We start from the raw sequence: 15,569 nt of genomic DNA, 5'->3' as shown, positions 1-15,569 counted from the left end.
ATTTCATTTTGTTTTCTGTGAATTACTCTTATTTAGTAGTGTTAGCATTTGATCATGTAATGCTAAATTAGGACAACCTGAATTTCACATCTCTTGCAATGCTTCAATGTGGCTACAAAGTGTAAAACAACCCCTTTGCTTCCAATGTCTATATTGTTTCTCAAGTGATAAAAAGAGTAAAGAAGAGGGAGAGGAAAAGAAGCGCAAAGCAATTAGAGGTATTGTTTATATCTTTGCTTTCAGTGTATAGTGGTGTTAATCTCAGTATTGTAATTATTGGATAGCGAATATAACCCAAAAAATAATATGCTTGGGAGAACAAATTCCAATTCTTTATATTCCCTCTTTCCTAGGATTTTGATTCCATTTCTTTTTCACTGCTTTCATTTATCTAACTCTTGTTTGTTATCTTTTGTCAACCTCGGATTATGTTAAAAGTTTTGGGCAAATTGGTTGGAATTCAACCTAAATTAAACCGATGATCATGTTTTGGAATCGTCAATTGAAGATCCTAACTGGATTATTACTGTTTATTTAGGGAATATTGCATAATAATTTCATCGAATTCGTGTTTTAGCTACCTTGAAGAAACAGCATAATTGATCAGAAAAAAAGATAATTTAGCCCTAACCCAGCAGAAGAAAAGAAACCCTAAACCTAAACAACTCCTCATTTGAAGCCCAAACAAAACCATTTTTCCTTTAATCCCTTCAATGTTTGCCCAAATGCTAATCATTTTACTCCAAATTACCCTCATTAGATTCAGCATTTTCTTAGCTTCAATCCCATATCAATTTTATGACAAAAGCTTAATCCTAACTTAAGATATTGAATCTTCAAATCGGACAAGAAAACACACAATTAGCAGAAGAGAAGAAAACCAAAAGTATGCTGGGAAACTTATCCAAAACCCACATTCCATCTACGCCATTAAAGTAGCGGTCATATTGCTCTCCACATGTACGTTCTGGATACTTCCTTGCAAAGAGTGACACCCCCGTCATTCTAAATAGCCAATCCGAATGCTTCACACGGATCGTCTCTCTCCACTATAAATTCCAGAAGACCACTTCATTAAAATATTAAGAGTGAAGGAATTTTCTAGCTAGTTCTACTCTGATAACTGTTTTTGGTGAGATCTTTTGTTTTACAGCTTTCATGACCGCCGAAGCCGAAGCCGAAGTTAAACCGCTGGAGAAGATGGCTACCCGAGAGAGGAGGCCTAGGCCTACGAAAGAGAAGCCTAATCCTCCAAAAGAGAAGAAGCCCAAGCCTCCAAAGGAGAAGAAGCCAAAAGCTGTTTCTCATCCTCCTTACTTTGAGGTTTTTTTTTTTTTTGGCTTGTTAATCTTATAGATCGTCATCTTAATATGACTTATTTTGTGTAAGATTTAACCGGTTTTGGTATTTATTAACTGTACAGATGATAAAGGAAGCTCTTTTGGCTCTGAAGGATAAGAGTGGTTCGAGTCCCCGCGCCATAGCAAAGTACATAGAAGAGAAGCACAAGTCGGTTCTTCCTGCGAATTTCAAGAAGATGCTTGGTGTGCAGTTGAAGAACTCTGCCGCTAAGGGAAAGCTTATCAAGATCAGGGCGTCTTACATGCTAGCTGAAGGAGTAGTCCCGAAGGAGAAGATTCGTGTGAAGGAGAAAGTACCGATCATCATCATGGAGAAGACAAGATCTGCTACAGCTGCTGTGAAAAAAGCAGAGGTTCCAGTGAAGGCTTCCATGAAAAAGAGCAAGGTGTATTCTCCGGCCAAACCGAAGCAACTGAAGTCCATAAGGACTCCAGTTGTGAGGAAGGCCAGGAAAATGGCTGCTGCTTAGAGAACAAGAACAACAACAACAAAGTTGCAGCTTACTAATATAAAATGTATAAACTAGTTGGATATGTGCATGTAGGAGTTGCCTGTAAGTTTCGTGGTTAATAATGTAAGATTACATGTCGTCTACATGTGTGATTATGTGGTTTTGAAAGATTCACCATGGTAAGTCTGTGTAAGCTGCAACTTGGTGGTTCGGCTTTGGGAGTGGGACTGGGAGGAGAGTTGGGGATTTGGTGTGGGTGGGAAGAAAATTGGCATGAGGGGCAGTTTGGGAAATCTAATCTACTCTGTAATATACAACTTTTGAGTTTAATACGTAATAAACTTTGCTATCGTAATTGTTAAATTTAATTTAACCTTACAGGCATTTCCTTGGGTGGACCCCTTTTAGTTAATATCCCCACTGATATTTAATTTCTCATCACTGGAGTCAATATGGGCCACGTAGAGTAGGGTAGTGGGCTTGGTGGATCATTTCATAGCATGATTTGATTTGTTGGAATAAGTGATAATGCATCTATTTATCAAATGTTATATTAAATTAAATGAAGTAAACGGTTTTTCCCACCCAAGGATCGCTTTAATGTCTGATAACATTTTGTTACTAAAAGTTTATATTATGTTAAATATTCAAAATACAATTTCCTTTTCAGACATTTGGCGAATTATTAGGAATTAAGAGGGGTTTTAAAGGGTTGAGATGGTGAATATTTATTCTTGAAATCAGTTAAAAAATTAATTTAAAACAAAAAAATTTAGTTAATCAGTTAAAAAATTAATTAAGGACAAGAAATTTTAGTTTTACAGCATGCATAATCGGTAAAAAATTAGATGTTGAAGTGAGCGGAGTTTTATAGAGACGTGATCAGAGATAGTAATGGGGAGAATTTTTATTATTGAAATCGGTTTTTGATAATAATAAAATATTTACAGAATCGGTTTTCGATAATAATAAAATATTTATTTTAGATTGAAAAGTAGTATTTTGAAACTTTTTTTTTTTTTTCTTATAAAGTGTTATTAAGATAATTGGTGGGAAAAAGTAATTTATAAAATATTTTAACACTGAAGTCGTGTGTCTTCAATGACACGACTTCAATGAATGGTGTATAAGTAAATATGACTATATGAGTAACAATATGGTGAAATTAATTTTAGTAATTTTATTTGGAGTAAACGACCTTTTCTCACACAAGGTTTCCTTGAATATCACTTTTTCATCTAAAGTTCATATTTTGTTATTATTTAAAACACATTTCACTTTCTTAATCAACATTCGACGAGTTATCAAGAGTCAAAGATAATAAGGGTTTTGTAGAGTGGAGGCCTGTGGATCAAATAGTAGTAATCGATTGAATATTCGCTGTTAGAATTAGCTAAAAATCAATTAAGAACAAGAATACTTAGCGTTGTGGTGGTTGACAATCGACGAGAAATCAAGTGATAGAGTGAGAGGGGTTTCGTAGAGATGATGCTAGAGGTTCAAATGGCAGTGATGGAGAGAATTTTCGCTGTCGAAATCGGTTAGAATCGGCTTTGAGTAGTAACAGAATATTGACTTTGAGTAGGTGTCCTTTGGCAGTGTGCTATCCTTAGGCGATGATTGCATCCATCCAGCTATACCTTTGACTTGTGGCTAACATCGGATCTTGTGAAGTGGAGATGCTTGATTTCGAGATGAATTTAACAGGGATTGAGTTGGCCTTCTCATTGCTCATTGCATAGGCCAGGCGAGCTAATGCATCTGCTTGCAAGTTTTTTTCCCTTGGGATCTGGTGGATGGTAAAGGATCTAAACCGTTCGATCTCAGTCTCCACTTGCTGGAGATAGGATGCCATCCTGTCTTCCTTTGCCTCGTACTCCCTAGTAACTTAATGAACGACGAGCTACGAGTCACTATAGATCTTGATGGACTCTGCCCCCATCTCTCTGGCGAGATGAAGACTTACTAGCAATGCCTCATATTCAGCTTCGTTTAGAGGCGTTAAAATCAAACCTTACTACGGCCCTAATTGGATTTCCCTTCTGACTTTCGAGCAAGAGGCGTGCTTCTACTCCCTTCTCATTCAAGGAGCCATCTATATACATAATCCATAGCCATAAGCTGTCACTCTTAGGTTTTTGTTGCTCAATCTCTTCCGAGGTATCTATCCCTGGTGGGCTTGGCTTGGTGTCTGGCTGATAAGAAAACTCATATATAAAGTCCGCCACGGCTTGGCCTTTGATCGACGTCCTCAGAATGTGCTTAATGTCGTGCTGGCTCATCTCCATTGTCCACTTGATCAATCTCCCCAATGCCTCGGGCTTCTGCATTATTTTGTTTAAAGGGAAGTTCGTCAGCACATGGATGGAGTGTGCCTAGAAATAGGGTCTCAACTTCCTAACAACAACAACAAGGGCATAGGGAGGCTTTTCCATCTCTAGGTTTCTTGTCTCCGTGTCGAGCAATCTCTTGCTCACATAGTACATAGGTCATTGTATTCCTCCCGCTTCGCGTACCAATGCTGCACTGACAGCAGATTTGGATGCCGATAGATACAATAGTAGTGGCTCGCCCTGGACGGGCTTTGACAACAAGGGGGGCTGTCGAGGTATTCTATTAGCTCATGGAAGGCTATCTCACACTCTTCTATCCATCTGAAACATTTCTTCCCCTTCAAGGTCTCAAATAATGGTAAACACCTGTCCGTGGCTTGGGAAACAGACCTGCTGAGTGTGGCCACATGTCTAGTCAGACTCTTTACCTATTTAATGCTAGTCGGGATTTTCATGTCGAGCAAAGCTTGAATCTTCTTCGGGTGAGCTTCTATACCCTGTTGGTTTACGAGGAAACCCAAGAATTTTCCAAAGCTCACTCTGAAAGCACATTTCAGTGGATTGAGCTTCATTTGATACTTTCTGAGGATGTTGAACATTTCCCCTAGGTGCTCAATATGACTTTCGATGACCTTTGATTTGACGAGCATAGCATCGATGTATACTTCCATGGAATGATCGATTTGATTAACGAACGTCTTGTTCACCAAGAGCTGGTAGGTCGCGCCAGTGTTCTTAAGGCCAAATGGCATAACCTTGTAACAATAAATTTCATAGTCAATAATAAATGAAGTATGCTCTTCTTCGGGCTCATACATCGAGATTTGGTTATATCCATAGTACGCATCTATAAAGCTAAGTAGTGCGTTTCTTGTCGTCGCATCTACAAGCTGATTGATTCGAGGTAGCGGAAGGCTGTCTTTCGGATAGACTTTGTTTAGATCCGTGAAGTCGACGCAGGTCTCCCACTTGCTAGTCGGCTTCTTCACTAAGATCGGATTGGCAAGCCAGTCCGGGTACCTGACTTCCTTGATGAAGTTGATTTCTAGGAGTTTGTCGACTTCATTTTTGAGCTCTTTAGAGCGCTCTGCATCCATGACCCTTCTTTTCTATCTTATGGGCTGAGCCTCTAAGTCGAGGTTTAACTTGTGGCATATCACTTTGGGGCTGATTCTAACCATATCAGCATGCACCCACACGAATACTTCGAGGTTCTTTTTCAAGAACTCGACCAGATTATCGGCCATCATTCTGCTCAAGCCGTTGCTGATCTTCAGTATATGAGTTGGATCCTCCTCGCTAATGCTTACTCCTATCAACTCCTTGGTTGGTTCCGTAGCTAACTCCTCTTTGTGACTACGAGAATCTATGGAGTTTTCTAGTGGTATGGGGTTAATTCTGCTATGATCATGGTTTTTGGGTGCGAACATCTCTGTGCGGCGTTCATGGCCCGATTATTACATTCCTGTGATTCTTTGGTGCAGCTCTTGACTGGCGCGACTCCCTTAGGAGTAAGAAATCTCATTGCTTGACAGCGCATTGACGTGACCACGCTTGGATCATCGACGTTATATGTGGTCGGGCAATCCACTACCAAGAATTCAACCATCACAATTCTGACCTTTGGTTCAGCCCCTAAAATTACAAGGAGGTCGATAGTACCTCTGGGAACCAGGCTGCCCCCGCTGAACCCATAGAGCGGCGAAGGGCACGCTTGTAGATTCCTTTCTGTGAATCCCATTCCTCGGAAGCCTCCCAAGAAAATAATTTTTGTCGCGCTCCCATTGTCGACCATAACCCTTAATACTCTTGTGTTGCCAATCCTTCTTCCATTACAATTGCGTCATGATTGTGACAAGGGGAAGTTTTGCACTCATCAACTATGAACCCCACTACCTCACTTTCTTGTTTGGGACACTTAGGTGGCTTCTGTTTGCAACTAATTATTTGAGGGACCGAGCTCGTTCTGGCCTCTCGAGTGTATTGCTCATGGGCTCACCTCAAGTTTCCCGCTATATCTGGTCCTCTGTAGATTATATTCACAAAGACCTCGTTGGGGTTTGGTTGGACCTGTTGACTTGGGGTTTGTGTCTGGCTTGGGACCGAGTTACTTCGCTCGCCAGGATTCTCTCGAGGTGGTTCTGCCTTAACAAATTCTTTTAAATGACCTCTTCTTATCTGGTCCTCGATGGTATCCTTCAGAGTGTGACATTTATTCGTATTATGTCCAACATCCCCATGATACAGGCAATATTTTTGCCGATCTCTTCTTCTTGGGGCCCCCCTCATTCTTTCCGAAGCAGGTAGCCTCTTCGCCTCTCGGGATACCTCAAATATGTGGGCGATGTCTTGTGTAAGGGGGTGTACTTTGCATACCGCGGGAAACGTTGCGTGTCTCTATGGTTATCTACTCTTTGTTTCTTTGGGAATCTGTTATGATCCCTGTCGCTGTAGTGTTGGCCCCCACGCTTATCCGAGGGGCGATCTTGTCTCTTGTCCGAGGTCCCTCGTGTCGAGCTTCTGGCTAGTGCCACTAATGAGCTTTCTACTCGTTGATATTTTGCGGCTATCTGGTAGAATTTAGCCAGGCTCACATGGTCTTCGCTTTAGAGCTCTTTCCACAGCTCTATGTTAGGCCTGATCCTTGCGATCAGGGGAGTCCAAATGGATTCTTCGAGGGTATCAGCGACATTTGCCTACTCATTTTGGAACGTCGTCAAATACGAGGTTATCGATTCGTCTCGCTCTTGGCGAATGTTACTCAAGTAGCTGAGCGGCATTGTGAACTGTGTCCTCACTTAAAACTACTGCAGATATAACACATAAAATTGTTGCCAGGAGTTGATATAGTTCACCTTGAGTCATTTGTACCACTTCTTGGCATCTCCGACTAATGTGATTGCGAAGCACCGACATTTTGCTAAGTCATTGGCCTGGTGTAGCTCCATCAGATTATTAAAGTTGTCAAGGTGATCTCTAGGGTCCCCTCTCCTGTCGAACTTGCTTTCTGGTGCCCTGAATCCTTGTGAGAGTAAGGCTTGGCAAACTTACTCCATAAAGGGGGAACTTACTATTTCTTCATTTTGATTCCTCTAGTTGGCTATGTTAAGTTGTACTTCGAGCAAGTGAGTTCACAAGTCTGTTGCTTTCGAAGCTCCTCCATTGTGCGTGTTGACACGCGAGGTCGAGTCATGATGGCTAGGTTGGTAGGTGCTATCATGCTTGTTAGTGCATTGCTCGTGACGTCGGTCATAACCAGAACATCGGTCATTGGTAGATTGACGCACATGGCTTGCTTCGCGAGCCTGCAAAGATCGATCTTACCTTGGGTGTGGGTTAAAACCGGCACGCTGATGCTGGGTATATCGTTGAGCTTCTCAGTGGTGTCCGTCGCCTTCACTTTCCCTCAATGGCTGTTTCCCTGGTTGCCTCCCGAGGTTTGTTTGCCCACAAGACTCTCACTCGTGTGTAAGGAGCCGCCTACGAGGTTGGCGACATTGATCGCCCCCTGTCAGCGACGAAATGGATTGTTGACCTACAAAATTCATACCTATTGGCGTAACATTTGTGAAGCGCGGCTGGTCGGGGTTCTAGGCGACTGGTTGTTGGTTCCTCAGCGTAGGCACGTTCTATTGCACCATCTGTGCAACCATTCTTCTGATCATCCTATCAGCTGGCCTATCTCGGGATTTGATGTCCCTGCCTCTTGATTGTTTGCAGCGTGTTAAGTCGGGGGCATCGGTGGCGACGTCTGGCATTCTCCTGTTGCACCTCCTGGTGGGTGACTTCCATGTTCTCGTGATTTCTGTTGGTAGTTCTTGATCTGGTGAACACCATTTTGGTCCTAAGACAGGTAAGTCACGGTGGACATTTGTTGGGATCTTTGAAATAGTGGCGGATGCCTTCCTTCTAGCGCCAAAATATTGATACAGAAACCTGCGCCAACCATCGAGATTCGATCAGCCTTGTCAGGATCGGAACTGATGTGTGCGTGATTACGGGTAATCAGCGATGGCTGAATGGTAATGCTAGAAAATAAGTGACAAATAGAACTTTTAAAATGGTTTAGCGAAGTTAACTGCCTACATCCACTGTGTTTTGTTTATATACTGTGAGAGCTTACAATGTAGTTTTAATCTAGAATTCGTATCCCCCTCCACATCGTTTTAAGGGGTATATATACAAGATTTATATAAAGGAAAGAGCGAAAATAAAGAGACTACAATTGATTTGAACTGCAACTCCGATATTCTCATGATTGGGCGCTTTGATTGTGCAAAGATTGTTGTTATCTGGGATCTGAAGTTATATGGGAATCAATTAAAGGATCATTCGGGTTGTCCGCGACTAGCTTGTGCTGGGTTGAGCTATGGCTCGACGAGCTTATGCTTATCGCTTCCTTCAACAATTGACATTATTCTCTAACATCTATTTTTATACATGTTGTTATAGAATTCTGTAACAACTAGAGAGATTTGATTAAATATGATGGAATCATAACGGATGTGTGGACATTAATAAAAATTAGCAATGAATGAGAAAAGAGACAAAAATAAGAACACATGATGATTTCTAAAGTAGTTCGGCGAGCTATATCTCAAACCTACGTCCACTATTTTCTCTTACTGCGTTTGAGAATTACAATTTACATATAATGTATTTTTGCCTATAACAATTTTCTAACCCCCTTACACTATTTTTTGGGGGGTTTTTATAGGAGAATTTCAAATAGGTAAGCTCGACAAATCCAAGATAGCAATCTTGCTCGATATGAATCCCGTGATTCCCATGATTGTGGCCAAAGTTGGCCTGATCGAGTGTTGATATTATCTCCTTCGAGATATTATGAGACAAGGCTTATCCTTTGACCTGTCAAAGAGCTATTAAATAGGTCACAGCGAGCTTTGAGCAGTTTCGAGCTTCATGCCCTTGCGAGTTTCAGAATGCAACGAGCTTTAGATCACATATAATTTAAACTAATGATAGTAGAATTGACATGCAATCATGGGTTCACACTAATTAAATGGATCAACCGAATTATTGCAATGTGCAAGCTTAAAACACAATGTTTATGCACATGTGTAAGTCTTTCTCCAAACTACTCTTCAAACAACAATAGTAACCTGTTATGCCTGAAAGAGTAGGGCTAACGTGGCGCCCAACCAGCGCAAATAGTCAGACCTCGGGAAGGTCCCGTAGATGTTCTGGCGCAGCCATGTCGCGTGGGAACGTGAGCCGCACACTCCTGTAAATGCAGTCGGTGTGCGCTAGACTGAGGAAAGGCTGGAGGACGTCCACGTGTCTAAATCTTTGCACACATCGCGTAAAACCCTCGAAGTAGGTAAGCGATGGGACGCAAGGAAGGATCTGCGCAGGATCCATCCCCCTTTCTACAACTTCAGCAATGATTACACCAATTTATCTCACTATAAATAGAGAGCCTCTCTCCTGTTTGTGGGATTCGCTCATTCTACTCTTTATTGGCTTAACTTACTCTGTAATAGCTATTCTCTCTCTCCCTCATTTGTAATCCCAATATTGTAAAGTCAGCTCGCTGACTGCGACCTGATCTCCAAAAATATAAATACTATATCAGTGGACGTAGGATTCGCCTTTGAGCATCCGAACCACTTTAAACCTCGTGTCTAATTTCACACTCTCACCCCCATATTCACGTGTGTCTCCTGAATCAGCTCAACGTTTCTCACGTGCGAGTCGTTGGTGTCAAAATCAAGCATCAACATAACCCATCTCTACCATGTAAACAACCTTTTTAACTATTCCATTCAAACATAGTTTCCAAGTAATCGTAAAACAGTAAACTTAAGGATGATATGCAAGCTTAGAAAATTAATGCAACGCCCACATGGAGATACGTAATTTAAATTATGCTTTTATACCCCTTAGTTGATTTTTGTTAAAGTTATTTTGAGAAAATGTGAAGAAAATGCCTTAATCCTGCATTAAGGGTAAAATGGTATTTTTACTCAAAATTAGTTGAAATTGTGGGGAGTGAAAAGAGATAGAATTTCATGGAGAATGTAATAAATATAGGGGCATTATGGTAATTGAATAAGAGACATAGATAAAATTTTAAAGAAAGTGCAAGGGCAAAATGGGAATATTATATATATATATATATATATATCAAAGATTGAAGAGTAAAACCCTAGCCACTCTTCAACCATTTGCACGATTGAAGAGTAAAACCCTAGCCACTCTTCAACCATTTGCACGCCATTTTCACCTCCATATTCTCTCAAGTTCTTCAATTTTTCTTCAAAGGAAATTCATAGATTTTGGGTACTTTTGGATGGATTTTCAATCATAAGCATCTTTAGGTAAGATCCTTGTACTAAGAAGTGAATTTTAATTTTTAAAGTGTTGAATTTTGATGATTTATGTTCATAGGATTTAAGAGAAATGGAGTTGGATCCGAGAAGGTTTTTAAAGTGTTGGATTGCTCTTGCATAAAGTAAGTAAATCCTACTCCAAGCATGATTTAAGTTATATTGTATAGAGAATTTATTTCATGTATACATATGTGTTATATGTAGAATTGTTGATGGATTTGATGTTGAATGATGATTATAAATTATCCATGAGAAGTTGTGTTGATGTATTGGATGTTTGATGAATGTTTGGATGAAATTTGAAAGAATTGGAGAGTAAGCATGGTCCTTGTCATGTCAACAGCTTTTTTGTTAAACCCTAGAAACGTTCCAAAAATTAAAAAATGCCAGTATTTTCTGTTTTACGTAAATTAATAAACTAGTTACAAAATTATAAACAATCTGATAAGTTTATTATTAGACAATCTGAGGACTCGAAAAACTGGGTTTATTTTCCACATCACTACAGCACTCTGTTACCTCTTCCACTTGTGGAAGTCTTTGGCAACATTCAAAGTCTATGTGAAAACGACAAAACTTTTTTTTCTCCATCGCCAATTCTTGCTTGAATTGGTCATCATTGATCGACCGTAACTAGTTTTGTCCATCTATGAACTTCATTTACTAATCTACATTAGTTGTAGTTCCTAATTTTCAAGACACACACAAACACAATGGAGAACGCTTGCAGGAAATATCTCCATGCCAAAATCCACCCAATTCTAGCTCTATTCTGCCTCTCCTCCTTCGTCCACCACCTTGTCTTAGCTGTTCCCGATCAGTCACGGCATCCTTACCAGCCAACAGAAAACATAATTATTGCTTGTGGCTCGTCTGACAAATTCATCTCTCAAGATGAGCGGCCCATATTTGGAGATAACAGCTCTCAGCACTCCCCCCTGCCTGAGCACCAAAACAACGCTTCAATAGCCTCTACAGCACCTCAACAACCCAGGAGCAGTTCCGAGAACTACTTCTTGCAAGCACGACTTTCTTATTCGCCATTCACATACATATTTACTCTCACGGCCGGTCAAAAGTTCATCCGCTTGTATTTCTATCCAACTTCGTATCCAGACTTTGGCAGCTCTAAAGCTTTCTTCTCTGTTAAAGCAGGTTCTTTTACCCTTTTAAGCAACTTCAATGCTTCAATTACGGCTGCTGCCATAGGCCAAGATGCCTTTTTCAAAGAATTCTGCCTTAATGTGGAAGAATGCTCCAAGTCCAGACTATCAACAGGCATACGCATTCGTGAATGGAATTGAAATAGTATCCATGCCTACCAATCTTTATTACACCGGAACAGACAATAAGAAATTAAAATTTCTTGGCCAGACCTCGAATCCAGTAACCAGCATTGAAAATAGCAGCGCTCTTGAGACGGTATATAGAATAAATTTCGAGGGGCGTCTACTTTCACTAGAACTGGACATCGACATCTTTCGAACCTGGTTTGCCAATTACAAGAAGTACTTGACAGATGCTAGACTAGGCGGTGTTCCACATCACTCGAATAGTCATCTTACTTTCAGGGAAATCGCTGATTACACTGCTCCAACTGAAGTCTATCAAACCGCTATGACGATGGCGCCGGACGGCGACAATGAAAACTATTTACTCACTTGGGAGTTTCTAGTGGATTCCGCGTTTACCTATTTTGCCAGGCTTCATTTTTGTGATTATCAGACACAGAAAAGAGAAGCTGGCAATAGAATTTTTTAGGTCGACATAGCGAATCAGACTGCAGAACAAGCAAACATAATTGCTTAGGGTAATGGTATTAATAGTCTGCAATACCGAGATTACGCCGTGATTATAGGACGACAAGGGAACGAAAAGAAGCAGAATCTCTCTATTGCACTACTCCCAGCACCTCAACAAAAGACAAAATATTCTGATCCCCTCTTGAACGGGATTGAAATTTTCAAAGTGGACAATAAAGGAAATCTCGCGGGACCTAATCCTGATTCTCTGATCAACAGCCCACAGGTTGTGTCAACAAGTCCAAAATCAACAAAACCCAAGGTTAGTCCTACAATTATAATTTCAGTCATTGGTATTGCTGTATCCAGCTTTGTCTTCGTACTCTCTATTGCAGTTTTATTCATTTTTTGGCGTAAATGGAAAACAAAAAGCTCAGTTTCCGTTCCAATTTCTTTTCCTACGAACAAGTCAAGCCAGCCCTGCGGCTTATCTCAATTATCATCTTATCTTTCTTCACACTTTTCGCTATCTGAAATCAAGTCGCTACAAACAACTTCGACGATATTCTAATTATCGGGAATGGCGGGTTTGGTAACGTGTACAAAGGCTGGCTTATTAATAATGAGGCCACTCCTGTTGCAATCAAACAGCTAAATCCAGGTTCACAACAGGGTGCCCTGGAATTTACAGCAGAGATTGAAATGCTCTCCCAGCTCAGACACCATCATTTGGTCTCTCTAATTGGTTACTGCGACGGTGGTGAAATGGTCCTTGTATACGATTACATGCCTCGTGGAACCCTACGAGATCATCTCTAGAGCACCGATAATCCCCCTCTTCCATGGAATCAACGACTTCAGATTTGCATAGGTGCAGGACGTGGGCTTCATTATCTTCATACTGGCGCGAAGCACACTATCATTCATCGTGATGTGAAGACAACAAATATTTTGTTAGATGAGAGATGGGTGGCCAAGGTTTCAGATTTCGGATTGTCCAAAATAGGACCCTCTAGCATGTCCCAAACTCATGTTAGTACAATGGTGAAGGGCACTTTTGGATATTTAGATCCCGAGTACTTTCTTTTTCAGGAGCTGACAGAAAAATCCGATGTGTACTCATTCGGTGTAGTGGTGTTCGAAGTATTGTGTGCTAGACCACCTGTACTTCGAGCGCTGGATAGGAAGCAAGTGAATTTGGCTGTTTGGGCCCAAGAGTGTTATAACAATGGAACATTTGATCAGATTGTTGATCCGTTTTTGAAGGATAATATAGGACCTGAGAGTCTGAAGAAATTTGGTGAAGTAGCAGTGAGCTGCTTGCATGAAGATAGGAACAAACGACCACCAATGAGTGAAGTGGTGTGTGGACTTGAGTTTGCATTACAGCTTCAGAAAAGTGAGGATAAGCATGACGAAGTTGGCGAGATTGATAAGGGGAAAATGCCTGTTGAGAACTATGGAACTGATGATGATAGCGATCTTTTGTTCACCGATTATTTGGAATTTTAAAGACCGATTAATCTGTGACCATAGCAACTCGTTATTATCAAAGTTTTTCTATCAAATGTACATGTCTCGATTAAATGGGAGTGTTCATATCAATTTACTTATACCTCAACTATTTTTTCAAGGACCTTAAAATTATTGGCCGGATAAGAGCTTCACTAACCACCTTTATCAGTAACTATGTGGACTCGAACTTGCAAGATTATGTTAGATCCTCTTCTTGCTCGTTTATTAAAAGAGAACTCAAACTTAAGAAATTATTTTAGATTCTCGTTTACTCTTTTATTATCATACTATCCGGTGATGATTAATTTATTTTCGCTCTTACGCAAGTTTAAATGTAAACTCCCATTCTCATATAAATATTTAAACTTTTATTTTGGTATATGGTGGAGTACTGGAGACTACGGAATATTATTTGAAATTCTTGTTTCCTTTATAAATTTAAATTTTTAGTTATTTTTCTATTCAAACTCAAATATTTCCCAGGGAAGTTTCTTTACAAATGAGTAGTGGAAAATTCTTAAATTATATGGATACCTTTTTTAATTCTTACCGATTAGTAGAATTTTATCTCAACTATTAGTCAAAACAGTGTGACCACCATTGATGATTCTGATACAATTTAAGAACCTAATTACCCAGCACACTAGCTAGCACAGATAACCCTATATCTGTCAATGACTTCTCTTGTAAGAAGTCTTTGGCAGCATTTAATCTAATGGTTATAAGCACAAGAACATTCCATAAGGACCAAGCTAAATGTCATCTTCTAAGGCTGGAGGTCCTGAGTCATAGGTGCCAATTCACAAGACACGTAAGATGTTGACTCTGTTTGAATGTCTGAGTCATCTGATCATCTCCAGGATGACTTCTCTTTTCTTCAACACCAAGAATGGCACAATGCTGCATGTGAAGATCAAAAGCAACTAGGAAGACCAAATCAAGGAGACAGGATAATCTTAATTTTACAATAGTTTCTTTTTCCACCCACGACCAAACCGTGTTATACCCTTACATGTTACAGAAAAAGCACGTTTTATCTTGCTCCAAAATTTTAGCTTTAGCATTTACTCTTCTCTATTATTTCGACTATCATCCATTATTTTTACTCAATTATCCGGCAAGCAGGAGAAGTCAAGGACTCAGGTTCCAGCACTAAAGGGGCGTCATTCTGAGCCCCATTTTCTTCATCCACAACCAAGTCAACCAAAGTCTCATAGCTCATCTCTACCGTCCAATCTTTGTACCCACTATTCACTCTCTGCAACTAAAGCGACTGTCGATCAATCATTGTTGTAGTGTGGATAGCTCTGAGATCATGGACAAGAAATTAAGTTATGTTTTGACCATACAAGCAAAAAAAGAAAAGAAGTTTGGCATTTCTGCAGAAGACTTCGAATGCTGCCAAAGACTTTAAGTCAAGTCATTGGTGATATATACTTAGTCTGCTAGCTAATGTCTTCAGTTGTATCAGAATCAATGGCTGCTACATTGGTTTTGACTAGTTGGTGAGATAAAATTCAAATTAGTAAGAAGAAAACGTAGCTTTATAAGTGTTGGTTATAGCTCGAATTTAAAGGAAAGAAGAAGAACAACAACAAAGAAACTTTTGAAGAAACGATTTTTTTTCTCAACTATAGTGATTGTAGGGATTACAGCTTTATAACTAAAAGAATTTTTCACTTCCCATAGTTGTAATGAAACGAAGCTAATATATAGTAATTAATATAACTCACATTTATTAATTTTTTTAATTTTAATAAGGTTATAGTGTAATTTAATCATTCAAAAGTTGTTAAAGACGATAATTGAAATA

The 15,569-nt window shown here is 39.9% G+C and overlaps 1 protein-coding gene and 1 pseudogene across 1 annotated transcript; both read left to right on the top strand.

Annotated features, from left to right (window-relative positions):
- The first annotated feature begins 1,058 nt into the window (after positions 1–1,058).
- On the top strand, positions 1,059–1,983 carry LOC116116553 (histone H1). The gene is made up of 2 exons (XM_031402618.1): positions 1,059–1,323; positions 1,424–1,983. The coding sequence occupies exons 1-2, from the start codon at positions 1,159–1,161 to the stop codon at positions 1,829–1,831; spliced, it is 573 nt and encodes a 190-aa protein (XP_031258478.1). The 5' UTR covers positions 1,059–1,158; the 3' UTR covers positions 1,832–1,983.
- A 9,229-nt stretch (positions 1,984–11,212) lies between these two features.
- LOC116116667 lies at positions 11,213–13,753 on the top strand (annotated as a pseudogene).
- The last annotated feature ends 1,816 nt before the right edge of the window (positions 13,754–15,569 follow it).

The sequence above is a fragment of the Pistacia vera genome, unplaced genomic scaffold (assembly GCF_008641045.1).
Source record: "Pistacia vera cultivar Batoury unplaced genomic scaffold, PisVer_v2 Contig78, whole genome shotgun sequence".
Taxonomy (NCBI): domain Eukaryota; kingdom Viridiplantae; phylum Streptophyta; class Magnoliopsida; order Sapindales; family Anacardiaceae; genus Pistacia; species Pistacia vera.
This window is presented reverse-complemented; position numbering and strand designations above follow the sequence as displayed.